At 28.3% G+C, this 27,675-nt stretch overlaps 4 protein-coding genes across 14 annotated transcripts in view; 2 read left to right on the forward strand and 2 right to left on the reverse strand.

The window, feature by feature from the left end:
• LOC107440942 (Spag1 axonemal dynein assembly factor) overlaps positions 1–2,394 on the forward strand; it is a 30,493-nt gene extending 28,099 nt beyond the window's left edge. The window contains exons 12-13 of the mRNA XM_087163614.1: positions 521–616; positions 2,122–2,394. Of these exons, the coding sequence (XP_087019740.1) occupies positions 521–616; positions 2,122–2,198 (173 nt within the window). The 3' untranslated portion in view covers positions 2,199–2,394. The remainder of the gene's footprint in view (positions 1–520; positions 617–2,121) is intronic.
• On the reverse strand, positions 2,113–3,680 carry LOC147808913 (uncharacterized). The gene has a single exon (XM_087163615.1). The coding sequence runs from the start codon at positions 3,678–3,680 to the stop codon at positions 3,501–3,503; it is 180 nt and encodes a 59-aa protein (XP_087019741.1). The 3' UTR covers positions 2,113–3,500.
• On the reverse strand, positions 2,113–9,260 carry mRpL53 (mitochondrial ribosomal protein L53). Its single transcript, XM_016054039.5, has 3 exons — positions 8,974–9,260; positions 5,546–5,658; positions 2,113–3,901 (listed from the first exon to the last, which is right to left on the reverse strand). The coding sequence occupies exons 1-3, from the start codon at positions 9,099–9,101 to the stop codon at positions 3,741–3,743; spliced, it is 402 nt and encodes a 133-aa protein (XP_015909525.1). The 5' UTR covers positions 9,102–9,260; the 3' UTR covers positions 2,113–3,740.
• Positions 9,261–9,270: 10 nt separating this feature from the next.
• On the forward strand, positions 9,271–26,355 carry LOC107440943 (gem-associated protein 2). Of its 11 annotated transcripts, none has more exons than XM_071185259.2 (4): positions 9,360–9,633; positions 14,121–14,220; positions 15,090–15,119; positions 24,296–26,355. In XM_071185259.2, exon 4 carries the CDS (start codon positions 24,306–24,308, stop codon positions 25,056–25,058), a length of 753 nt encoding a protein of 250 aa, XP_071041360.2. In that variant the 5' UTR covers positions 9,360–9,633; positions 14,121–14,220; positions 15,090–15,119; positions 24,296–24,305; the 3' UTR covers positions 25,059–26,355. The 11 variants fall into 11 exon arrangements, with proteins under 11 accessions (XP_042908729.2, XP_042908734.2, XP_071041360.2 ...); XM_043052798.3 differs by having other exon boundaries at positions 14,135–14,220; XM_071185257.2 differs by lacking the exons at positions 14,121–14,220; positions 15,090–15,119 and adding exons at positions 17,209–17,996; positions 21,887–21,962.
• Positions 26,356–27,675: the final 1,320 nt, after the last annotated feature.

Below are 27,675 nucleotides of genomic sequence, written 5' to 3' on the forward strand. Positions count from 1 at the left end.
AGATGATAACTTAGGATTATGCAACGGAGAAATTCTCTTCTAATAATTTGCTTGCATTTTAATATTTTGAAGTATTTTTTTCAGCAATTGAAATTTCATGACAAAATCTAGGTTTGCCTGAACTTACTTCTTCCTTCTTTTAAATTAGTAATGAAGGGGAAAGAGAATTTGCCACGAAAATTCCCTTCCGCGGTATGGTGTCTTCTTAAGACCTGATCCACACAAGAACTGAGAATGCATGCAATAAGTAGATGTATCAGTTACTCAACATTTATCCTATTTAATCAAATAAGTATAACTAAAACAAATATTCTTTAAATGAACCTTAACAAAACATCATTCAAATAGCTTCACATTCTTGCATTAATGGAAAGGGGGCTATTTTTTTAAAATATGGCAAGATGTTCTAATACATGCTTTCTTATCACATACTTTTTTTTAATATTTTCATCGATTAGGTATCTCATATCTCTATCTATTACTTATGAAATCTCTCTCTAAAACTTCAATTTTATTTTAGATGAATACTCTCTGAGTGTCAAGTATCTGAATAACCTCATCAAAACTCCTAGAATAGGCACAATTGCCCTGCTTCTAACAAAGAGCGAAAAAGAGTGTAAGTGAGCAGTGTTCTACAATTTCCAACTTTGAACAGTTATTAAAAAAGAATTCTTAAATATTTTAATAACTAAATACTTGGATTCTTTAAGAAATTAAGCATTTTTCATTAAAATGCATTAAATTATGACAAATGAATGAGAAAGTTATTTTAAGAAAAAAAGACTTTTTTTTTTTCCTTTAAAAGGAAAACAAAGACCATTAGGTTTTTGCAACAGGTTGCTCTGGTCTAAAGGTGTTTGTCTGATTCATTGTTTGTTTGTAGGTATTATGATTTAATTTTATTAAACAGTATATTCAATGTTCCTCTTATATGTTTTTTTTTTTTTAATTAATGCTAAAAATAATTTCTACATACATAAAAGTTAAGTTTTTAAATTAAAATGTTCTGGCAATTTCATCTGAATTGTAAAAGGTAACTACAAAATTCATTTCTTATTTAATTTCCTATGACAAAAGTATTCCCACAGTTATAATTTAGTAATGTTATATATAATAAAATATACCTTTTTAAAATTCAAAATTTAATTTAATCCTAATTTTTGTTAAATATTATTATTATTTTAAGACAGTAAAAAAAGCTTAACTTGAGCCTTTTTTGTTAGAGAATTATGTATCTTTTTTCATCAGCACTCTAAATGAAAAAAAAAAAATTATACAAATGAAAATTTAAAACGAGATATAATTGAACCAAAAATATATATATATATATCTATAGAATCTATGAGCTATAAAAATTTACCCTTTGCAACTGATTTTCCAGTTGTATTGGACATCTCATTCTGATTGAACAGGTTCATCGTCAAATTCCACTGAACAGACTCCATTGACAAATTCATAAGGATTTAATTTCCAATGTTTTTAGAGAGCAATTTATTGAGTTAAAATATAATTCACAATCTCGTTTTATTAATTTAATTTACAGTTTTATTTTTTATCTACACTCTAATAAAAGCAGTGGACTGGAAAGGTCTAAAGGATATTTTTTAATATGCTTTAAAATTGTTCAATATTTATTATTATTTCATAATTGTTAAATAATTTTTGTTTAAATTTATTTATCCCTGGTTCAATATATATTCTTTTTAATCATCTTACAAAAGATTTTTATAATGCATACTTTGACACATGAGACTTTGCATTACATAAATTTACGTGTTATATAGAATTGTGTGTTATATAGAAAATTTCAGAAATCATTAAACTTCCTTAAACATGTGTATCTAGAACAAATCAATATTTTCGTTTATTAAATTCATAATAAGCATTAAAATTAATAATATCAATTAATAAGAAAAAAAATTTTTTATGACAAATACTTAAAACATAAAAATAACTTAAGTATTTATTATTTGAAGAAAAAAAATGGAAATCATAAAGCGAATTAAAAATAAAGTATCGATTTTGGTTTGCTTTAGAAATTGTTAAGTTAATGTGGTTTTTATTAATGCTACATTGAACTGAATAGTACAAAACCAGTTAATAAAAAAATTCTTTTTTCAGATATTCACAATTTATTTTCAATCATGGAGGAAAAGGATAAAGGAAGCATATTACAAGCAAGAAACATTTTGAATTAATGTTACGTTATTAATGTTACGTTAATTAAATGTGACGAAGCTATGTTCACAGAATGCAGACTAAATGGATAATATATTGTTTACATGCAATGACATCATAATATTTTGTCCAGTAAAATTTCAAAAGAAATTACAACTGTAATTTTGTAATTCTGAAAAAGTTATTAGAAAAATAAAATAATGCAAAAAGTTTGGATTCTAGAATTAAACTTTATAATATAAAAAAGGTGAAGTTTCTTATGAATTTCATATTCATAAGCAAACAATATAATTTGATTATTTTTAGAATTTCAAAACTATTTAAATAATACATGAGATAAAACTACAACTAATCATTTTGCATTGAAAGAATTTGGTTCATTTAAAACATTTTCAATGATTTATTACATAATTTTTGTTCAATGCCATTTCTGTGGCTTAACGCAAAAACAATATTAATCAAAATTTTAAAAGTAACTAGGTTTTTTAACTACTGAACAGAAAAGGAAAGATTCATTTCATATTTATATCTAGATATAGCTTTTTGTCCACTTTACAGCTTCAGCTGTTTGTGTTAATAAATACAATTTATATAACCTTTTAAAAAAAATGACTGCACATGAATGTAACCACAGATATATTAATTACTTATAAAGCAGCTAGATATAATAAACGATCGTGAAAACTGCAATAACACCCAAGTTATAGAAGCTTTTACATAACAGTATTATATGAAAAGTGCAATATCAATTTAAAATAAATGATGTAAAAAATAATAATAAAATGAAATTGTGTAATATGCAGAACTGCCAAGTATTACGCTTTTTGCAAATTTTTTTTTTCGTAATTCGGGTAATTTTGCCAACATTTTAAGAGCCTGACCTTGAGAGAGCTTGAACACATTTGAAAAGCAAAAGATCTAACATTAAAACATAAACTTAGCTAACACTACGAAAAATTTTCCCAAAGCATGAAAAGTTCGCAGCCCTGAATATGGTTGATAACCACACTTATAAAATGAAAATTCTAGCATATTTTACTAAGATTAACAATTTGTTCTTAATAACAAATTTTGTGGTTAGAACTTAGATGTTTAGTAGCCAACTATGATAAATAATAAGAAATAAAAAAGCATTTATTAATATAGAATTAAAAAAATTTCGAAATTACTAATGCACAAAAACGAATTTATCAAAACAAGTTTTCACACTTTTAATTTCTAAACATGGTTTACATAATTAAAACAGTAACACAAAATATTTTAATTTTGTTGTAATAAAAATTAATTTAAAAAAAAACTACATTTACCCAAAAAGCAACATATCAATCAATGGCTTTAATGGTGATGAATCTTGACAAAATAAAAGCAAGAAGAATGGTTCCCAGAGTGAAAAATATTACAAATACATAGAATGATTCTTCATCAAAAACATCAACAAAGGCAGGTAATTGATCATACACTTTGTTAAATATGTTAACATTTGCTTTGTAAGAATCTTTCATTTTTGATATTGAGAATATGGAGTTACTACTGATTACTTTTCAATATAAGACACTAATGAATCACTTTTTCTTTTTTGAATAGTCTTTTTGAAGTGCACCTTTTAATTTCAGAGTAGATTCCTCCTCTTGCACATCATATTTGTCCATTAATTTGTTGTATTCTCTAGCAACATCTAAAGTTGATAAGTTTGCACACTTGAACAAAATGTGCAGACCGTTGGCTGAAAATATTTTAAAATATAACTATTAAATAATGAAAATCAGGAAAAGTAAAAATTAATGTAATGAATGAAAGAAGGGAAAAAAAAAACAGTTTCTTAATGATTACAAAAGAGAATGATGAGCAAAACTCAGGGAAACACAAACTTTTTTTTTAGTGAGCAGCACTAACTTAAAAACACCACGTTGGGAGCTAACATAAGTAACGCAAGGCTGTAATTTGTTACAGCCTTGCGTTAAAGTTAATAAAAGAGAAAATTAGAAAATTAATAATTAGGTAACTTTTAGTTGGCATAATTATGAAAAAAAAAAATTTTTTTGCCTATTTACTAATGCAGTATCAAATTAATGTGACAGTTGTAATCAGATTTTTGAAATATTGTTGACCAAGATTACCTTGGTCATTCTTTGAAGAAAAAAAATTAATAGCTTATCATTGTGAAAAGAATTAATTTGCAATCTGATCGTCGAGCATGCAATTTGAGTACCTTAGAAACTCTGATCCATGACGCTGGTAAATTATGGTAAGCATATGAAACCAGTGGAAGAATATGATTATAGAATTTTAATATCATAATTTTCATAAAATTTCTTAGTTCAGAACTATCATCCAATAACCTATAGAAAAATTTCAAGGTTATATACACAACCAGTGGCACTTGATACAGGCTGTGGAACAGTGAGGAAGGTGAGATTTCTACTTATGACTTAACCGTTTCTGATGAAGAAAAAAAAGAGAGATTTAAATGGAACAAAGCATTAAAGCATTGATCAAAACATGCAAGCAAGAGACATTGAGGTTGAGAAACTTGTCAAAAAAACATCTCTGATACATAGTCTGACAAAAGTTTTAAACATTAGTGTTTTATCTTAGAATCAAAGATTAAGAGAAGTTGTTAACTTTTTTTGAAAACGATGATGAATCCAACATTTCTCGGAGTCTTATTTTCAAAAAACTGTTAGGCGAATTACTTTTCGTAGAAAAATTTTCAGGATTTTAAGTAGCCGGAGTTGCATTATTTATGTACTAACATATAAGTTTCTTTTCTCTTCACTATACCCGATAATAGTTATTTACTAAAATTTCATAATGATAATCTAACAACTTAACAAGCTCTTAGCATAGATACATTTAAAAATATTAATTGATATTTTTTTTCAACAGTTCTCAAGTGTATTCCATTTAACTTATTCCAAACTAACGGAATATTTTTAAGAAGTTGACTTTAGTTACAGCTTTCAATAAAAAAACATCTGCGGGCCAAAATTGTTCTGGTCATTGGGTGGGATGATTTTGGCTCAGGTTTTACTGCATGCAATGAACTCGTGACCAACGACAAAACAAGGAAAACAAAACAATAAAAATTGAGTTCAAATTTACTTTAAGAGAATAGGTGAACAAATGAGTAGGTAATAAATAAACTAACTTCCAAATATTCAAAGGCTGTAAAAAAATCTATCAAATATTTTTTTTTAGAAAAAAAAACTAGTAGTTAACTTTTCAACCAATTTAAATAAGACATTAACAAAATAAAAAACACTTTTTTTTTCTATTTCCATATTAATCTTATTTTTATAAGTTGTCATTAGTTTTTACCAACTATTAATTTTAGTTAATAAATAATAGACTATTTAAAAGTACTTACTTAACTCCACATTAATAGTAGGTTCAGATCTATCATTCACAACATCAGTTTTAATGATACAAATGTCACTTGTTTTCCTGATACGACGCGTAGATATGTGAAATAAGAAATCTCTATACAAAAAAAATAAATAAATAAATCAAATATAATTAGATCAGACTCATAGTAAGAGAGAGCTACATAATACAATCTTTAAATTTGAGGAAAATTTTGATTAGATTATAAAGTTACTTCGTGAAAGTTGTATTTTCCTGCTATCACGAGAACTTCTACAGACAAGAGAGACTCAAGAATGGTGGTTACTTACAAATTGAACAATGCCTGATGCCTCATTATGCATAAATTGAATAAATGAAAAATTTATTCGCATAATTTACTCAATGCTACTCTATTAAACATAGGTTTGTTCTTGTTTCTATAACAATAGGCTTTTTCTCTAAAGGAGTTCTAGTGGTATTAGATGAGTAAATGGCGGTTTTTGTATAGGAAGTATTCGGCCAAATTCACTATTTGTTATGTCCCTAATTTAAAATCAAAGTTATTCTTAAGGTACTTTTAATGCTAAAAAGTGGACAGTGGAAAGCAAAAAATGGCCACAAATAAACTTGTCTGCAGGGGCCACCAGATAAATTTCCCAGTCTTGCCCTTTACATTGGATTAAATCTTGTAAAAATATATTGTAATAAAATGGTCAGTACATACTACAAAAGTAAAAACCTTAATCTGCAATAAACCTGTATGTACTTTAACAATTTTCTTTCGAGAAAACTTTGTCATGCCAGAGATGCTAACTTGCCTTGGACTGCGGAAAAATATTATATAGTTGTAAAGTCTTTTAACGTATGATTCTTAGTTTAGTAATTTTTATATAAAGGGTTTTTACTCACCACTACATTTAAATAATTTAAAGACTTATATGATACACTACTTTGTTACAGTTGTGTTACTTTGTGTTGAGCCTTTCTTACTATTTTTTAAAATATTTGGTTTAATCTGGAACAGTTGGCATTTCTGCTATGTAGCAGATCAAATGTTATACTAATTGATAATTAGTTGAAATTGAAAAGAGTATTTAAATTTAAAATGTGCTGTAAGTCTAGTAATTTAAAAAATTAGCAACTAAATACAAACATCTAAAAAGTTTATACAGGGTGATTCTAAAAAGATGGGCAAAATTTTAGGAAGTGATAGTACAGACCCAAGCAAATAACTTTTATCAAAGAATGCATGGTTGAAAACAAAACACAAAGGTGCTGGAGTATTTGGAAAGTTATTTGATGCAAACGTGAAAGCTCCATTCCTATTGCGAGTTACTGCGCTGCGTTACTTGTCGCCAAGCTTTCGGCTGCTGCAGGGAAAGTTCGTGATATGCCTGGTGTGTTTCAGAATGTTCGTCTATCTTTTCTTCGCCGTTGTACTGCGTGCATAGCCGCTGCAGGCCACTGTTTTGAACACTTATTGTAATCACATGCCATTAAATTTGCTTTTATAACTTAACCTCATCATTATCTGTGTGTTTTTGCCTCATATAAGAACATAAACTTTGATGCCTGCTAGCGGTTTTGCGTTTTGTTTTCGACCATGCATTCTTTGATAAAAATTGTTTGCTTGGATGTATACTATCACTTCCTAAAATTTTGCCCATCTTTTTAGAATCACCCTGTATATTTTCATCATTTATCACTAATAATTCAGTGCTAAGAAATTTACAATAAAGATGGCTTTTTTTCTAACTTTTAAAAGTTATAATAATTTGATTTTGTTAAATTTATAAAGAATTTCTATTGCACTTGACATTTAATTTTTTTTATCTACTATTTTACACAAGAACAGTGACTGGAAAAGCTTTTTAATGTCGTGACAACAAACTACTTTAGCATGTGACTATTTCACTATTTATAGATGACGGACTGTGCTGGAAAACTTAAATAACACACAGATCCAAAATTGTTTTGAATAAAAAAATAGATAATTTAAACATGAGAAATTATTACAAAATATTTACTCATGTTCACATGAGCCAGTATAATAAACAATTTTTACAAATTTGTTCTTTTAGCTTCCAACTTTTTATGACTTTCTCCACAGTGAACATTTAATTGAAAAAATACTATGCAATAATCAGATAATTTAAATCTGTTGAGTGTTTAACCCTCTTTTATTTCCTATAAAAAATTAAGTAAGTGAACTCCTTTACTAAAATAACATCAATATTTCAAGAATGTACATTCGCGTTTGAAGGTGTAACCAAAGTGATAAATCAACTATTATTCATAATGGTTAATTAAATATTAGTACTGCATAGTTCGAAATACACCATTCTTAGTAACGCTAAGCCATGAGGGCGTTCTCATTACATCCATTGATGATCTCAAAGTTTTCTAAAAAATTAGAATCAAAAAACTAGCAGCGTTTAAATCTTGTTCCTTTACTAGGAGATATTTACATATTGTGATCTGTTGCGTCAACTACAACCACAAAGTCGCCAAATCTATTATAAAATTGGAATTTTTTTTCTTTAAAAAAAAAAAAGAAACATGTAGAACTTTGCATACAGGTGGCTATTAGTAATATCCATCGAGTTGGCCCCTTTCTGTGATGTTTTTTTTAAAAGTTTCGTGCAGGAAGTTGAAGCCCCAGAAGTTGCCAAAACTTAGCGATTATTCTGCCATAAATCACCATATGGAAATCTTCCCTTTTACTTACATTAAAAGTAGTTGCCAGAGACCTCTACAAATTACTATTTTTTTCTTTTGCATCGCCAGGGGTCTGTCTAGGCTTTTCTGAGAGGTACCGGGGATATTTCCATATCGTGATCTGTTGGGCCAACTACAATTGCCAAATAGATTTTAAACTTGCAAATTTTTTTAAAAAAAATCTGTAGATATTTGACCGGGGGTGGCTACGAGTCATTTCGACTTGGTCCCTTTTTGTGATGCTTTTTTTAGTTTCTGATGGGCTGCCGCCCGGAAGTTGCCACGACTTGGTGATTATTCTGCCACAGATCACGATACGGGAATATCCCCTATTTTGTGAAAATGTAGACATAATTTGTGAAAATTAAAAATTATATTAAAAAATCAACACAATAATATGGATTCATCGTTTCTTACGGGATACAAAAATAAAATTTTAAGATAAAAGTATTTTGTGAATTGTGAAGTTGAATTTGTTAAGGTTTTTTTTCAAAAAAAAAAAAAAAAGCTCACTACACTACAAACAACGAAAATAAATATTGACTACAGTAGAGTCGGGGCTCAAGCAAGAATGATTTTAGTCTGCACATTAATGTTAAGCAGTAGAGGCCATAACCATTTGAATTTAACAATGTCTTAAATGGCACTAGCCATATAAGGTATGGCGACATACCTATATTTTGTTGATTCTTTTACTTTACTCTTGAATTAACTATAGTATACGAAGCTTACCTTACAGACTTAGCATTTTCGTGAAAAGGATCGAATTGAAAACTTAATTTTTTTACAGGGCGAAGGTGAAATTTTTTTACTTCAGTAAACAGACATTTAAATGCCGAGTCTCTTAATCTGATAGCCATAACAATACAATTATTCGAAATAATTAATTAGGGAAAAAAGCACAAAAAATTAAACATACATATATAATTTTTTTGTTAGAAAATAAATAAAAACAAATTACAAAATTTAATTCACTTCACCTCAGTACTTTTGTTGCTCTTTTAGAAAGTTTACTTATTGATTTGCGCACAGATGATGCGCACAATCAAAATTTTATCGATTTCCCCTTCAGCTCTAAAATCGGGCACAAATGAAAAATTAATAGATACATTATTTAAATTACTCAACTATATTTTGCCTGAATTGATATTAATGAATTTAAGACGTTGGAACCAAGAAAAGGGAAAATAAAAGAAATAATTAATATTAAAACAGTATCAGTAACAAAAATATGGTAAAGCAGTCGAGCTGAAATAGGCATCTTGAAGCAGCCTATTGTTCAAATTGAAAAAATATTCGCCCTAAAAATCTTAAATAATAATATTATAGCATTTGAAATTACGCTTTTTTATTAGTTGTGAAGGTTTTAAAAATCAACAATAACGAATTCTGGTAAGTATTTAAAGCTTTTTATATAACTCAATCTCCCGAAAGCCGGGTACATCTTCGAAATAATTTTATTGTTTTCCTTTCCCTTTTATAAATTTAAAGTTAGTGATGGGGTATAGTATATTTGATGGGTACAGTATGCTGATTCTTAAAATTTCTGAAGTACCGGTTCTTAAGATTTTTTTTGGGCGCTAATGATTTAAATCATTAATGCGGCAGAAGTTCACATCTACCATCTGGCGACTTAAGCGGTAGGGGAGGGGGGGTACATTTCAACATGGGGCACCTTTCAACAACTAGAATTTCTGCCTTCTAATATTACTTGATGATTGGCCAATATGCCAGACAATGAGCTTTAATTATGCATAACTGTTGACATTTAGTTTAAAGCACTTTCTTTTAACCATTGTTTTGTTACTCAGTGGAATATGTTTTAGCATTCCAAAAGTAAAAACACAGTTCTGATTTGAAAACTGTTTATCTACCAGTAATCTTTTAATAAGGTAAGTGATATTTACTCATCTGCTAGTATATTTAATTCTGCTTCTAACTGTATTATTTATTAGTAAAAAGTATTTTTCTAAAGTGGTTGATAATACTTAAACCAAAATGTCTGCACCAGGAGTAGATTTCAACAGAGCTTAGGGGGCACATTTCAACAATGCTGAAAGGTGCCCCGGGCTTATTATTTTTTGTTAAGTTATCTTGCAGAAGTCTGCAAAAAGCCCATTAATTACGATTGTTACATTTGAAATAATCAACTTTCTCTGTAAGACATTATTCTAAACTTTTTGAAAAACATGTAAATGTGTTCAAGGAAGCATGTTTGTAAAAAATTGTTCAATTGTATGAAATTTCTTTAAAAGCTTAAAATCAAGATTCAGTTTGTTGCATTGTTGTTGAAAATAGAATTTATTATCAAGGAATTCATTAAAAGCGTCAATAAAATAATTATTTTAATAAAATATTCAAGAAAATTTCCTTGAACAATGAAAATCATTTAATTTTAAGAAAATTGAAAAGTTTACTGTGTAACACTATATTTAATAAAATGCTCAATCCTGTTATTTTACCTTCTTACAGTTTATAAAAATGTTGTGAACATATAAAAAAAAGCACACTAAACAAGAAGTTAGTGAACAAAACATTGAAAAAGCAATGGAAGCTGTCAGAAATAGTGCATCTTTAAGAGCAGCAGCAGACTTATTTGGAATGGACTTTTCAGCTTTATTTTATAGATTAGAAAAATTAAAGTCAAATAATTGTTTGGTTGAAGAAATCAAACAATGTACAACTAACACAAAGTGCTACAGTTCTAAATACACAAGCCAACAAATTTTTGACGTCCATCTGTGTAAATACATAATTACCCTGCTTTGTGAATACATAATTACATGTTCAATTTTCAATTATGGTCTAACTTACAGACAAGTTCGACAACTTGCCTATGATCGTTTCAACTCCAAAATTCCAAGTAGCTGAGACAAAAAGGATATGTCTGGAATTGACTGGGTTAAAGGTTTTATGAAGCATCACCCACAGCTTACTTTAAGAAAACCAGAAAATACCAGCTTCACAAGAGCTACAGCTTTTAATAAAGAAGAAGTTGAAGAATTTTTCTACAATTATAAGAGAGCTCTTACTTCTGGTCATTTTACAGTTGATCAAATATATAACTTGGATGAAACTGGAGTTTTAACAGTTGTTCCAGCTCCGAATGTTGCTGCCAAGCTAGTAGCTCGTTAGGTAGGGCAGGTAGTTTCTGAAGAGCGACGAAGCATGATAATCAATGCCTTATTTTCCAGAAAAAGAGGATATTAGTAGTATAGGTAGAAATAACATTAAAATGAAACTGCCTCAACCAAGTGTAAGTGGCGGAACAGCTCGAGTTATATTTTTCATGGCATTCTCCGTAAACTTTGATTTTATTAAATACAAAATAATGTAGAAAAAACCTAAATCAATCCAATATGTTCATTCGTTATTATTATTTTAAGAATAAAGTTAATTTTCCAAAACGTATGATCTTGTTATGTTCTCTTCGATTGTTGAAATGTGCCCCACCACCCGTTGAAAACTGCCTCCCAGGAGGGGTAGATTTCAACAAAATACATGGTTCACTAAATATGTAAAATTAGGTATTTTGCCTTTAGCTTAGACCTTTGGAAAAAATTGAGAGCTTACCTCAAATATCAATTTAGTAAATAAAAATTAGAACTTAGATTTTGAAAGCAATAAAACTTCGAAAATAATTCTTTAGCAAAAACTGTTGAAAGGTGCCCCTCTCTCTCCTAGTGCTTTTTTACCTTTGGAGATTGAATGTTTTTAGCTGCCATCATTTTCTTTTTTTCCTGTTCAAGGGCAACATATGGGTCTAATTAGAAAAGAGCAAGAAAGCCCCTCTCCGCATTCTCCCTAACCTTTTTCCCTATTAAATTTAATGCATCTCACAAAGTTTCCAGGGTACTTGGAAAACTTAGAAAGTCCTTGAATTTTGTTGAAAAAAAAACAAGACCCCAAAAAGTTTTTGGCAGAATGATTTCCAAATTTTTTTTTTTTTTTTTTTTTTTTTTTTTATTAATGGTGGGCATTTGGGTCTATTTCCCTTTGGCCTCAGAAATGTCGGAATTGCTACTCTCTTATCATTACCCAGTGAGAGTATCACTACCCGGTGGAGTAGCGTCGCTCACGTCATACAACCACAAACCCGTATATATGTGGGGGGTTACAATCACACAGAAGAAAGGACATAGAACACAGAGAGAGAGAAAGAAGCATCCATGCCCTGGGGGGGATTCGAACCTGCAACCATCAGCTCCGCAGTCAGGAACGCTAACCACTCGGCCGCCTGGTCGGCTTTTCAAAATATCAATAGTAATCTTTCCTACAAAAAAGTAGGGGAGGGAAAGAAACTTCAAACTAAATAATAGAACTTTTGATCACTCCCCTATCATTTCCTGTTTTCTTTACTCAAAGATAGTTCCAAGTCTGCTAAGTGGAAATCTGATCTAAATTTAGAAAATTCTGCTTTCTGAATCTTTCAAAGTGGTACACATTTAAGTGTTTTCTAAATCATGCATTACAATTCTTAATCGCTTGTTTTATGAATCACATTGGGATTCGTGTTAGAAGGTTATTGGAGGATTACTGTTTCAAAGTGGATTATGAATCACAAGTGATTTTAATTTAAGTTATGCTTATTGAGTCACGAATCACATTAAAATGATTACCAGATTGCACAGATTTTTTTATAATATTGATTAGCAAAACACTCATTTGGTTTTGCATTAAAGTAATCAAAGAATCACTTAATGTGATAAGCATTAAACTGGTTTATATATCACAATTTATGACTTGTTACTTTGAGCATTTTTCAAACTGCTATTCCTATTGTTTTGATTTACGAAATCTATATTGCATTACAATTAACAAGTCATACTTTGTGCTATGTAATTTATGCAAACTTCAAGGCTTGCTTCAAGTTTCATTGAATTTGATTTACGTTTAATTTATTGCGATTGTATAGACATGACTTAAAAATTAGGTATAGTGAATTGTATATACCTACTCAGTTTAAAACATCATGTTTTGCAATTTATGATCTTATTTTAACGAAAATAAAGTTTGATAAATCTTCATTAACCATCAAAATATTATACTACAAAAGATTTTATTATGTCCAAAATATGTAACTGATATTCTGTGGTAATAAAAAGATATTGTGTTTTTAGTAGTGAAACAGATACGCCAAATATTATTTTTTAACTAATTCTAATATGCTTTATTAAATTTTTCATGAAAATTTTTGCTGGCACCAGTCTTTAAAAGCTTACAAGTATGCTAAAGTGAATGGGAAATTTTTTGCTAATCTTCAAACTCATTTTAATCACAATGTAACTATGAAACCATTTCCATTGATAGATGAGGGCTACTCATGTTAAAAAATTGTCACAACTGCTAAACAATGTAAAATTTATAAACTTTAATATGTGCTTCACCGTAATAAAATCTGTTTGGCATGTATTTAAGCATGCTACTTATTACTGAATAGGTCCATGAAACATTTGATTTTAGGTCCTTTAAAGTCATTGAAAAGTCCTTGAATTTATTTTTGAAAATTGAGAGGGAATTGTTGCAGAATGATTCAGTGGTAAATTGAATAAAGAAACCATATTTGATAAAGAAATTTAATAATAGTAAAACAATGAAAGCAAACAATATGATGGTACAGTATTTTTAGGAATTTCTAATGAGCCATCCATTCCAATCCATTGCCCAATGTTTTCACTACAACGCGAGAATCTCGCATATTTTTTCCTTTTCTCAAATTAAAAAATTATTACAGCGCGATATTCGCGCATTCTATTAATCAATTTCAAAATGTTCGACTGCGCAAGGCGAAACTTTTTGGAAAAAGTTTCGTCTTGTGCCATTTTTAATAAAATCCATTTCACTTTTCTACCTTGATCTTTCATTATTTTCAACATCAGTCCCTGTTATCTAGCTGCTTCCTTATTTACCAGTGTTGTTCAGAACCAGTGCGAACAGCAGAACACCTAACCCGCGAACGACGGAACCCCTTTCAGAACACATTTCCAGGGGTTGCATTCCCCCTAAAATTCCTAAAACTATGTGCAAACCCTAAAATTCCTAAAAATCTGATAAAATTTTGTTGGTGTTCCTAAAAAATTAGAGTTATAGGCTGAATATAAATAAAAAAGCAATAATCTAAAATATAAGAATTTAACTACATTAATTAAAACTGCTTTAATTTTGCCACATGGGAATTCTGATCCTGAGAGAGGTTTTTCGATAAATAAAGCAATGCTTAATGTGAGTCACCATGAGAATACTATTATGTCTCTTAGACTAATTAAAGATACCATTCGAAATTATGGAGGAGTGTTGAAGATCACCACAACACTATTGAGGGCAGTAAAAGAATCTCACAAATCATATCAAGAATATATTAGAAAAATGATCATGATTAATTTGTTTTTCTCTAACTTCTAATATAAATTGCTGATTTGAAATCTAATAATATCACACAATAGTTTTTCTTAATAAAGTAAGGTAAAGGGTAATAATAAAGTTTTGATTAAGAAGGTAAAAATTAAATAAAAATCCAAGTTGGTGTTAATTTATTTTTTCTCTTGATTTATTCTCACTTTTGCCTGTTCCTGAATTATGCACTTAATTTCTGATAGGTAATATGTAAAGTTGAAATTTCATTTTTACACTTTAGAGATTTCATTCTTGACTTAATAAATTTCATAGCTTTATTTTATGGCTTGCAATTATTTATATGTGTGGATGAATTGTAATAATCTTCTGTTACGTAATAAACTACCGTGTGATCTGTTTTTATCCTAGCAAAATCATATATTACCCCTAAAATTTACCTAAAATTCTTTTGAAAAAAGTTCCTAAAATTTTAAAAAACTTTGCGGCTACCCCTGCATTTCTCTACAACCACGTGTTCACTGCAGGTAAGGTTTCTTCATGTAAGAGGTTTAAATTTTTTGTGACAAATGAAAATGAAACCTTTATAATAAGTTGTTTCAAGTCAGCTTTATTTTTAGCTATGAATGAATTACCAAACTACCTCTTTGGTAATTTACAGCAATTAGTAAAAGTTGAAGACTGTGAAATCTATGCTTGAAGACCTAGCATAAAGTATGAACATGGAAATATCGTTAACGAACTTCACTATTCTATTGCAGAATTAATTGAAAAGCGTATACTGGCAGATGTAGAGGATGAGAAACTGTGTGCACAATGCTGCAAATTTACTTAGTAATTCCGAATAGTTCAGCATCTGTTGAAAGGTCTTTTAGCACCCAAAACCGAATTAAGACAAAATATCGTAATAGATTGACTGATAAGCATTTGAGCAACCTAATGAGAATAGCTGATGAAAAAGTAGACATACAACATTTTCCATATGATGATGCAGCAAAATATTCTAATTTAAAAAATAGAAGATGTTAAATATTATAAATAAAGAAATAATTTTTTTCCGAGTCTATTTGTGTTTTTTTAATTTTTAGAAATCTCACCCTGTTTTTGAGAAAGGGTGAAAAATTCTCTCCCATTTTTTTTTCTGTAATAAAAACACTAATTGCCTGCCACATAAGTGATACAGAATTCTTGTGAGTGATTAGGAGGAAATTCGTGACAGGAACCCTATTTCAATGCATGGAGCCTTTCCTATATTAAAAATGCCTAAGAAATAAAAAATCTGGCCCTCATGATTGATATTTTGACAGAATTTTCTATGTTTTCCAAAGCATTGCTAGAAAAAATTTGGATTTAATTAAAACATGAAATTTTAATTGATGAACAATTGAAGCTTTTTAAATGCTCGAGACTAATGATTGAGCTTATAAGAAAACCTTTGAGGAATCATTTATATTTCCTACACCAAGACTCATTATAAAGAATAAAGTAATTTTTCTTTGGAAAATATTGTCCACGGACTGGTAAATGAGAACACTAATATTCAATATAATTTCGTTCCATCGCCCCTTCCTTGTTAGTAGATTTTTGCAATAATCTGAATTTATATCAATTTTACGTTTAAAAATTTCTGAACTTAGCTTAAGCGGCACAAATATTGTTACCTAAACAGATTTATGAATGTTTCAGTACTATAATGATAATGAAACATCTTCATCACTATTGAAAGATAGAAGGCATGGACTAGGAGCTTTGTTTTCCCTGTAACTGAAACTCTAAATATTCCCATACACCAGGGCTATGTTAGTTTTTATATATATATATATATATATATATATATATATATATATATATATATATATATATATATATATATATATATATATATATATATATATATATATATATATATATATATATTAATCTTTTTGTTTTTCTAAATTTTCAGGTTTAAAATCATAAAAAAAATTTTGTGTTCTTAATATAGATTTTTATTTTAATACAGATAATTTGTGCCTGGGTGATATATTTCATTTAATTTTGTTTTAAATTTGGTAATGCAATAATTATTTTAATTTTAATATCTAATAATTGACAAAGGTACTAATTATAATATTATCTAAATTTCATTTTTATTATTACAATAATGTTCCTTTTAATAATTATTGTTCTTAATAAAAAATTTCACATTAAAATCAAAGTTGTGCTTGGTTATAAAGTAAAAATGCCAAAGCCGGAACTTTAGCTTGTTCCTGGAGGCAGAATTGGAGCAACAAAATTTGTTCACCATCAGATCCCTGATAAAATGTTAAAAATAAAAAATGAATGCAAGGAAGATTACAAGTTGGTTACAGCAAAGAAGAATTTGATTACTGGTTGGATAAACAAACAAGATCTTGTTTGTCTATTTCATTGACTAATCCTTTTTTTCCTTTGTTGTAACTTACTTACATTTTTTGTTTCAAACCTGGAGATTATTCATTGCAGTACTGAAATGATCATATGTCTGTTTATGTGGTAATATTTGTACTCTTTTTATATTATTTTAGTTCTCAAATATATCCTCATTATATTTATTGGAAAAAAATTATTATTCTGATTCATTTGTCTCTCTTATAGGATTGGAATAAGGGTATGAATCTCTGGCACTATGATGGCTAAATTTATCAGATTTTCAGTATTTTCTCCAATTTTAAGATCACCAATCTTCGAACAATTTTGCAACGTTAATCAAAATTTTCCAATTTCATCAAATAATAGCACAAATTTGTCTCAAGAGAACATGAAAAATAAGCAAAACAATTTGCCACCAGAACCACCTCATCCCGCAGATTGTTGTGAAGATGGTTGTGCAAATTGTGTTTGGTTAAATTATGTTACAGAAGTAAAATTTTATTATAAAAATGATAATAAAAAACTACAAGAAGCCTTTGAAATAATTCCAAATGTTGAACATCAAGAATTTGTAAAATTTTCTTTAAAAGAACTTGAAACAGAAAGAACTAACTCTGCCTAGTAATAATATTCTAAAAAAAAAATTAAACAATTCTTTCGTTTGAGATTAGAACTTCTAAATGGTTTCATAGTTATAGTGTACATTTTAAGAAGTGTGGAAAATTAGTTGATTGTCTTAAACTTCTGTGACGTAATGCATTTTATAGACTAAATAGATACATAATTTTTGAGATATCTCATATATTTATTATGGTAAATATTCAGTAGACTCTTAAATAATCTGGATTGCGGACTACCCATAAGTGACCCCCCTTCCACCACCCCCAGAAAAGGGTGTGAAGTTGCCATTCTTCTTAATCAATCCTTTATATTGCATTGTAATGGTCCTGCTGACCTTGAGTATAGCCAACCGGTTTTGTTCCCATTTTGGAATACTGGCAAGACTATATAAGGTGAGGTATGATTTAATCATCATTGCAGTATCAATGTTGCTCTGATTAAAACTTTTTCATGTGCTTTACATTCTCTTTGGAGTGTTAACAAGTTAAAACACAAAAGTCCTTCTTAGTATGCATCCAAATACTGAAAATAATTGAAAAATCTGAAAATTATCAAACAATTGAATAATTAATGTGTGAATATGAGATCAGTGATAAAACTGTGAGACATTCTAAGAAAAAATTAATTTTTCTAAGATTTTTTCATCAAAATTTGCTTATCCAGGATGTAGCATTTCCGGACCATCCTGGTTAATCGATATTCTACTATATAAATATTATATATTTATTTTTTTACATTTGATTAGTTTATCTCTCTAAAGACCAAAATTCGTCTATTTGATTTATGTTTATTTATTGCGATTTATATACACATGACTTAAAAATTAAGTATAATGAATCGTATTTACTCAATTTTCAACATCATGTTTTATGATTTATTATCTTATTTTGAAAAAAAAAATAAAGTTCTATAAATCTTAATTTATCTGTCAAAACATTATACTAAAGATTTTATTATTTCTAAAATACATAACTGATTATCTGAGGTAATAAAAAGATATTGTGTTTTTCTAATATTGAAACAGATATGCTAAATATTATTTTTCAATTAATTCTAATATGCTTCATTGAATTGTTCACAAAGTTTTACTGGTGCCAGTCTTTAAAAGTTGGTAAGTCAATTATAAATTTTTTGTTAATCTTCAAACTTATTTAAATCACAATGTAACTATGAAACCATTTTCTTTGGTTGCTGTGGGCTACACATATTAAAAAATAGCCACAATTACTGAATAATGTAAAATTGATAAATTTAATATATGCTTCACTGTAAAATCTATTTGTACATGCTATTTATGCTAGTAGGTTCATGAAACATTTGATTTTGGGCTCTTGAAATTCATTAAAAAGTCCTTGAATTTATTTTATAAATTGAGTGGGATTTGTTGCAGAATGATTCAGTGGCGAATGGGTGAATTGAATAATGAAAACCCTGTTTGATAAAGAAATTTAATAATAGTAAAACAATAAAAACAGTATGATGGTACAATATTTTTAGGACTTTCTAATGAGCCATCCATTCCAATCCATTGCCTGCCACACAACTGATACAGAATTCTTGTGAGTGATTAAAACTATTAATATTCAATGTCATTTCGTTCCATCATCTCTTCCCTGTTTGTAGGTTTTTTTAATAATGTGAATTTAAATTAATTTTGTGTTTAAAAATTGCCGAACTTTACTTAAGCAGAATAAAAGAACACAAATATTGTTACCTAAACAGATTTATGAATATTTCAGTACTTTAATGATAATGAAGCTTCTTCAATATTAAAAGGTCGAATTCAGGGACTAGGAGCTTTGTTTTCCCTGTAACTGAAACTCTAAATATTCCCATACACCAGGGCTATGTTAGTTTTTTCTTCTAATCTATTTTGCGTCTTTTTTAAATTTTCAGATTTAAAATCATAAAAAAAAAAAAAAAATCGTAATATAGATTTTTATTTTAATACAGATAATTTGTGCGTGGATGATATATTTTATTTAATCTTGTTTTAAATTTGGTAATGCAATAATCATTTTCATTTTAGTATCTAATAATTGACATAGGTACCAATCGTAATATTATCTAAAATTTATTTATTATATTATTAGGTTACTTATGTTCTTTTAATAATAATTGTTCTTTGTAAAAAATTTCTTATTAAAATCAGAAAATCAAAATTGTGCACAGTTATAAAGTAAAAACGCTAAAGCTGGAGCCAGAGCTTTAACTTGTTATCTTGGGGCAGAAATTGGAACAAAAAAATTTTTTCAACTGCAGATCCCTGATAGAATATTAAAAAAAGCAAATAAATAAAGGCAATTAAAATTACTAGTTGGTTACAGCAAAGAAGTAATTGGTTGAGTAAACAAACAAGATCTTGTTTCTCTATTTCAGTGACTAATTTTTTTTTTTCCTTTGTTGTAACTTGTTTCTTCTTTCTTTTGCAATTTTTTTTTTTTTTTTTTTTGAAAACTGAAAATTTTTTATTACAGTACTGAAATGATCATGTCTGTTTATGAAGCAATATTTTAACTCTTTTTATATTATTTTAGTTTTAAAATTTATCCTCATTATATTTATTAGAAAAAAAATAATTATTCTGATTCATTTGTCTCTATTATAGGGTTGGAATAAGGGTATGAATCTCTGGCACTATGATGGCGAAATTTATTAGATTTTCAGAATTTTCTCAGAGTTTAAGATGCTTTTCTAAAGGCAAATTTTCTGAAGTACAAAATCAGTTCTTCCAACAATTTTGCAATGTTAATCAAAACATTCCAATTTCATCAAATTTCCGAAATTTGTCTGAAGAGAATATGAAAGATAAGCAAAACAATTTGCCACCAGAACCACCCAATCCAGCAGATTGTTGTGAAGATGGTTGTGCAAATTGTGTTTGGTTTAATTATGTTACAGAAGTTAAATTTTATTATAAAAATGATAATAAAAAACTGCAAGAGGCCTTTGAAATTATTCCAAATGTTGAACATCGAGAATTTGTAAAGATTTCTTTAAAAGAACTTGAAACAGAAAGAACTAGCTCACCCTAGAAACAATATTTAAAAATAAATATTTTAAAAAATGAAGCAATTCTTTCATTTGTGATTAGAACTCCTAAATGGTTTCATAGTTATTGTGTACATTTTAAGAAGTGTGGAAAATTTGTTTGTCCTAAACTTCTGTTGCGCTTTATTACTGCATTTTATAGACAAAGTAGTCACAAAATTTTTGAGAAAAGTAATATATATTATGCTAAATGTACGGTAGAGTTTTAAATAATCGGAATTGGATTGCGTATAATCCGTAGGTGACCCAAAAAAAAGGGTGTGTGTCATTCTTCTTAATCCATCCTTTCTATTATATTGTAATGGTTCTGCTAACCTTGAGTACAGCCAACCGGTTTTGATCCCATTTTGGAATGCTGGCAAGATTGGATAAGGTATGATTTAATCATCGCAGTGTCAATGTTGTTCTGATTAAAACTTTTTCATATAATTCACATTCTGTTTCGAGTGTTAACAAGTTGAAACGCAGAAGTCCATCTGACTATGCATCCAAATACTGTAAATGATTGAAAAATCAAGAAATTAACAAGCAATTAAATAATTAACGTGTGAATATGAGATTTGTGGTAAAGTTGTGCGAGGCATTCTAAGAAAAAATGAAATTAATGAAAATGAATTGGTTTTAAAATATGAATATATATTTTTTTAAAAACTTGTCTGTAGTTTAGTAATATTTATATCTGAAATGTGATTTTTATGTAAACTTATTTATTTAAGTACATCATATTTCTTTTAATAATTATGAAAGCCTTCTAAAAATATTATGTGTCATTATATAATAAATAGTTTATAATTTATTTAAAAAAATATACCATTCAACAAAAAAAATTTGTATTACATATGATCATGTATTCATACTTTGTGAAGTGTGATTGTTGTTTTATAGTAACAACTGTTATTTCAAAAAGGTTTTCGAAATTTGAGTTTGTATATTAAGAATTTTTTATAATTTTTTCTTTAACAAAGAAAAATTCTTTCTGAATTCACAAGTTTTGAATAAACTAGCATGTGTGTTAAATATTATAGAAATCAAGATCTATTGAAATAGTAATAATTTATAATTATTAAAATTGCAAAAATTTCGCAATTTTTTTAATTAGACCAAACATTTTTGCAGGGCGCTGCCTGCATTTCCATTTGTGCAATCTGACATATTCTGCAAGACTAGTATAATGATCATTTACTATTTCTTATGTTTTTATTATATGCTATGTTTTTGTCATATTTTCCAGAGTCTAAATCAACTTTTCGAACTTATATATGGTTGGGGTCAACTTATACATTTGTCTGGCTCTATACGATGTTAATGTATGTCTACAAGTTAAATACTACATAATACAAGTAATGCTGTTAAGCACAATCAAATGATGATAAGAATTAAAGATTCTATTTGATTAAAACTTCTCCTTTGCTCCTCAAAATATCATGTTCAGTACCATCAAACAAATTTGAAATAAAAATATAATATTTCTATAAATACTTAATTATTAAATTTGCAATTTTTTTTCTTGCATCCAAAATGATTGACACATGATGTCAACTTTTTGAAAATTTAGTTAAATTCTTCGAACTGATCAAATATTAATGTACATTCTAAAGAATTCTTATTAATTTAAATTATTTTTAGCTTATTTTTCGATAACAAAGTTTTGTATTTGACTAGAAATTTGTTTGCGTCTAATGTCGGTTTTTAGACTACCCTAGCAGCAATATAACTTGGGCCGATATTCCTGAATCTAAAGGGCCATTATTTTTCCAGTATTGGCCCTATATACAGGGATGAGATTCTTCCACGGATTTCCGCTTTTTTTTTCAGATTTTTCCATTTTTCCTTCCGCTGAAATTTTTTTTTTTTGCGCAAGTTAAAATGTTTTATGAGGAATTTAATTTTCCGCGGAGGGAAATTATTGAAGTCCCTTTTCCTCCCTCTGAAGTTTCTCTAAAAGTCATTTCCTTGGGATAAAACTGGTTGACCTTTATACAGGGATGAGATTTTTTTTTGTCTCTCGAATTTCAGCCTTTTTATCAAAAACTCCGATTCTCTAAAAGTTTCGTTTTTTTTAATAAATATCCCGTTTTTTTTTTTTTTTTTTTTTTAATTCAGTCATTGAAGTAAAATAATTATATTTATTTACGATTTTCAAAGATAAACAAAAAAATTCAATCTACGCCCTAACTGCTAATTCTTCCGCATTTTTACTTATTTTAGCTATTTTCTCCGATTTCACGCACAGAAAATACGATTTTCCGTATTTTTTATCCGTCGGCTGGATAGCTCGTATTTTCGTAATTCAGACGTCGCTGCTTATTATATTCTGGCGTGAAAACAAACAAAAAAAAATAGAGGTGGATTTGCGGTGAAAATATTTATTTGCTCATTCAATTAATCTTGTAAATTTTTATCTATTATGCCTAAGCAATACAAACAAGCCTTTTAGAGATCACAAGTCCAGACTCTTCAAATATCTCGATTTTTATTCACGCGATTTTAATATCAATCATCCATTTTCGTATTTACCTGATTTAAAAGTTGCACATTGCGATTCTTATTCAGGCGATTTAAATATTGTACATTGCGATTCTTACTTACGAGATTTAAAAAATCAATATCGCGATTTGTATTTACGAGCTTTTGAAGCCCTATGTAGCAATTCGTATTCACGCGAGCTTAAAATCCAATATCGTGATTGGTTTTTGTGATTGTAATATCGCGCTATTTAAAAATTATGCATCGTGATCAAAAAATTAAAAAATCATGATTTGTATTTTCGCATTTTTTTAATTCGATGTAGAGTTTCATATTTACATGATTTAAAAATCTTATATCGGTTTTTATATTCACATGGTTTACAAGTTTAAAAATCGCACTTTTTTTGTCACATTTTTGTTTATATATATATATATATATATATATATATATATATATATATATATATATATATATATATATATATAATTTTATTTTTTTTTTTGGATTTCCTCTTTTTTACTTTCTGACTACTCTCATCCCTGTATATAGAAGTTTCCGCTTCACCCAATATTTAACAGCCACTTTACAACCAATATCGGTTCTATGTAGAATCCTCAGATTCACCCTATATTTTATATCCATTATTTGGCCAATGTAGGCCCTGTATATGCCATTCTAGGACCAATATTAAAAAATCTAGACCTTCCTATATTGATCCCTCGGTGCACGTTGTTATAGGTCCCACATTGAGCCAATTTTGAACCCAACTGGGGATATGGGAAAATTGTTACTAGGACAATAGCCCACAAAAATCCCATTTCAAATTTCAAAATAGGAGGTTGACGTGTGCACTGGAAAATGCAATAACTCATAGATATTTGTAATTAAAAAAAAGTTTTTTTATCAAATTAGACTATTTCAATTAGATACTTTTCCATTTTGCTGGTGCTGGTTATTTATTATTATTTATGGTATTAGTTTATTTAATTTTTTTTAAAAAAAAATAGCTGTCACCTAAAAAAAAATAAGGAAGAAAAGTTTTTTTGAAAAAATTCTTGCACTTGGTGCCATTGCATTGGCAACTTTTTCATATAGCCTGTATTTACAAAATGGAAAAGTTCCAATTATTATGTTAATTATTTTAACATCTTTTTTTTTTTTTCAAATTAAGAATTGGCAAGATGAGTGACTCTGAAGACTCATTCAGTGAAGGTGAAGTCTCTCACTTATGCCAGAAGGCTTTGTATGTCCAACCTGCCCCCAGAGCTATTGATTTGAACACTGTTCCTGCTGATGGAAATGAGTTTATTCACAAATCCAGGTTAGAAGATTCACTTCTTAACTTTTGTGCTTTAAATCATAATGAAGATTCAAAATTTACCGTGGGTAAAGAGAGAAGAGAAGTAGATAAAGTTTGGAAGAGAAAAGTTGCTGCGGACTTTGCACATTTTGCTAATCAGCTGAAAAGTGTTAGGGAATTTCTGAAGAAAAAACATCCTCAAAGGGTTGTAATGCCTGTGGATGATGAAATAGAATGTTGTGCTTTTTGCCTTGGATCAGCAAAATCCGCAAAAGTGTATGGATGCAATCCACGTTCATCTGTTAAAGGCCATTTACCATTGCTAAGCTACTTGGTTCATTTGGAGCAGGGGAAAATTCACAAAATGTTAGGATATACTACTAAATGGTATAGAAGTTGTGGTATGGATGTTGATATTAACAGATGGATTTTTTCTTTTCTTGCTTGTATCAATAAACCACTCTCAGATGAACTTGAAGAATTTCTTGAGGATTATTTTGATGATTGTAAAATATATTTAAAGACTTGCAAGAAAGAGGAATGCCGAAGAGTTCATTTAATTATGTCATTGTTAGAAAACTATTTTTGTGTTAAATCTAATAACCATAGTGCATATTTTGATCACTTTTTTTGATAATATCATTATGTTTTTGCTGTATTTGATAAGTTTCAAAGAAGAAGAATAGTTTATTTAATAATGTTATTATTTGAAAACTGTTTTTGTGTCAAGTCTGCTAACTGTGGTGCAGATTTTAATCACTTATTTTTATAATTTCATAACTGTGTTGATTTTACGCATTTAAAGAGTTGCACGGAGAAGAAATAACTAAGAGTTCATTTAATAATGTTATTATTAAAAAACAATTTTTGTGTAAAATCTAGTAACTGTGACCTATATTTGATCATTTATTTTGATAATTTCCTTACAGCGTTAATCTTTCTCTTTGCTATAGTTATAAAAGTTTTAATTAGCGGTATTTGTGCATAATAGAAGCTGACAGATAGTGTTCAAAATTCAGTTACCAAATATATGTATGATAAAAATTCGTGATAGAGGAATAAATTATCTTTACATATTTGATTTCCAGTTTTTTTATTAATAAATTAAATGTCAAGTTAATCATTTTTAGTTTTTAAAAGGCATTTTAGATTCATGATTAAGCAATAAATTGCAACATAAATGCAATAGAAGTACAAAAATATTTATTTATCAATTTTTTTATTTATTTTTTTTTAAATTGTGTATGACATCTGCAAACAAAATACCAATTTTGCAAAATTTACTTTCGAGTCTAATCTAGAATTTTTATCATGCAGAAATACTTATAGACTATTTCTACTTTCACTCTTATTGTTAAGCACAGTATTTGGATTCACTGTTATTGGCTGTTTACCAGGATTCTAGATAGCTCTTGGCATCTCAGTATTTAATTTTTTGGTTATTTTAAGTACATCTTAATTTTTCACTCTCTGACAGGAGAGCCTTTTATGCTAAGATCTTGCAAATTTTTTGTTGCCAATCTAGCTATCTAGGTTAATTGTAGTGTGTGTCTAATTTAAAACATTTGTGTGTATGTGTAATTTTTTCTTATCTGAAGTGTATTACATTATTTCATTCTGTAAAACAAAATATTTTAACTAGCATCTCAAATAATTTTCATTTAAGTCCTTCATTTAAATTGTCATGTAGTTTTATAATTCATGTACAGTTTCTATTGTATTGATTTTTTTATGTCTCTCAATTGGAAGCATATAGTAATTAAATTATATTTTACCTTATATGTTACACTTATAAATAACAGATTAATATTCTAAATTTTTGCCCATTTGTTCCATATCAAAGAATGTGAAAATTACTAACTCATATGAAAGAGTTAAATAAATTTGTATTCAAAAATTTCTATTACTAAATAAACAGTATTTTACATTGATTATCTGTTTTATTTTAAGTGCATTTTCATATAGTACTTCTTAGATTGTTTGCAATATTTACTTTCATATTTTTATTTAAATACTAGCCGCCTCATGCGGCCAGCTGTCCGCCACGCTAAAGGTTTTCACAAATAAAGTTTTTTAAAACATAGCAGGAAATCTGAAGATTAGTGGACAATTAAAGTGTTCCTGTCCTGCAATTTTGTCTTCATATCCAGTTCTGCTGCAGATGTTTAATAGCTCTTGAGGATGTTTGAAGATGTAACTTTGCTATGGTAACCTAAGGCCTATGGTAACCTAACCTATAATAACCATATTTAATATTATGAACAGCGACAAATATATCAAAGCGAAGCGTTCTATTTACGTATCGAATATGTTGCCACATTTTTAATACAAAAGTTAAACTTTTCTCCACATTGATAAATGCAAACTAATGCGAACCTTACAATTAAATTATTAATTCCTTCGAATATTATTGGTTTAAGTTGTCAAAAATTTATATTTCAATTGTAAGGTTCGCATTAGCATACATTTATAAGAGTGGAGAAAAGTATATCCATTTTTTAATAGTTTTTTGAATATGGCTCTTTGAAGACGAAAAAGCATAGATTTTCTTACAAAATGACTGATAACTAAAAAACTAATCCAAATTTTTGAAAAAGAAAAAAAATACTTCTTCATTATGTCAAAACACAATTATGTGCCGAGTTTCGTGCCTTGGCGATGCTTCTGGGGCGATATATTGTGATTACAAACAGACACACACACAGCCGCGTTTATTATTATGTATAGAAAACAGTCAAAGTACATCAATTTCTATAAAAGTTTTTTTTTTTAATTTTTATTTGTCTTAAAATGTGAAGGATTTGTTTGATTTTTAAATATTGAAATTACGGAATCATTATATATCATAGGGCAGGGGTGGCGAACCTTTATACACCAACGTGCCAATTTTTCTTAAAAATTGTTTAGTGAGGTCAGAGACGTACCGTCAAATAATTTTGACTTCGTGCTTATTGGGAAAATAATAATAATAAATACTATCAACTCTTTATTTACATTGAAAAAAAATATTTTACCATGTCTTAAAACAATTTAAAGTAACATCAGTGTGACTTCTGTTGTTGCAGATTAGATGACAAATAACTTATATTGGGTTGTAAGAGGTTAGGTTTAAGCGGGACTGTTATTTTTTTTATAGCTATTTATTGTTAGCTTGTTTTTTATGGTTACTAATTGTTTTTTTAACATTAATTGTTGTTAATTTTTTTATTAATAATTGTTTAATATTTTGTTTGTTTTTGTGAATTTCAATT

Source organism: Parasteatoda tepidariorum, chromosome 5, assembly GCF_982258835.1.
Source record: "Parasteatoda tepidariorum strain Cologne lab strain chromosome 5, Ptep-v5.0, whole genome shotgun sequence".
In the NCBI taxonomy this organism is placed as follows: Eukaryota; Metazoa; Arthropoda; class Arachnida; order Araneae; family Theridiidae; genus Parasteatoda; species Parasteatoda tepidariorum.

Bases quoted from the DNA above. Each gene is read 5' to 3' on its own strand.
- LOC147808913 (XM_087163615.1), bottom strand. From the start codon at position 3,680: ATGAAAGATTCTTACAAAGCAAATGTTAACATATTTAACAAAGTGTAT.
- mRpL53 (XM_016054039.5), bottom strand. From the start codon at position 9,101: ATGGCTATCAGATTAAGAGACTCGGCATTTAAATGTCTGTTTACTGAA. The intron at 5,659-8,973 runs GTAAGCTTCGTA...TTTTTTGTATAG, and splicing joins GAAAATGCTAAGTCTGTAAG to AGATTTCTTATTTCACATAT. The intron at 3,902-5,545 runs GTAAGTACTTTT...AAATATTTTCAG, and splicing joins TACTATTAATGTGGAGTTAA to CCAACGGTCTGCACATTTTG.
- LOC107440943 (XM_071185256.2), top strand. From the start codon at position 17,925: ATGGTCCTGCTGACCTTGAGTATAGCCAACCGGTTTTGTTCCCATTTT. The intron at 18,002-24,295 runs GTATGATTTAAT...TTTCAAATTAAG, and splicing joins GCAAGACTATATAAGGTGAG to AATTGGCAAGATGAGTGACT.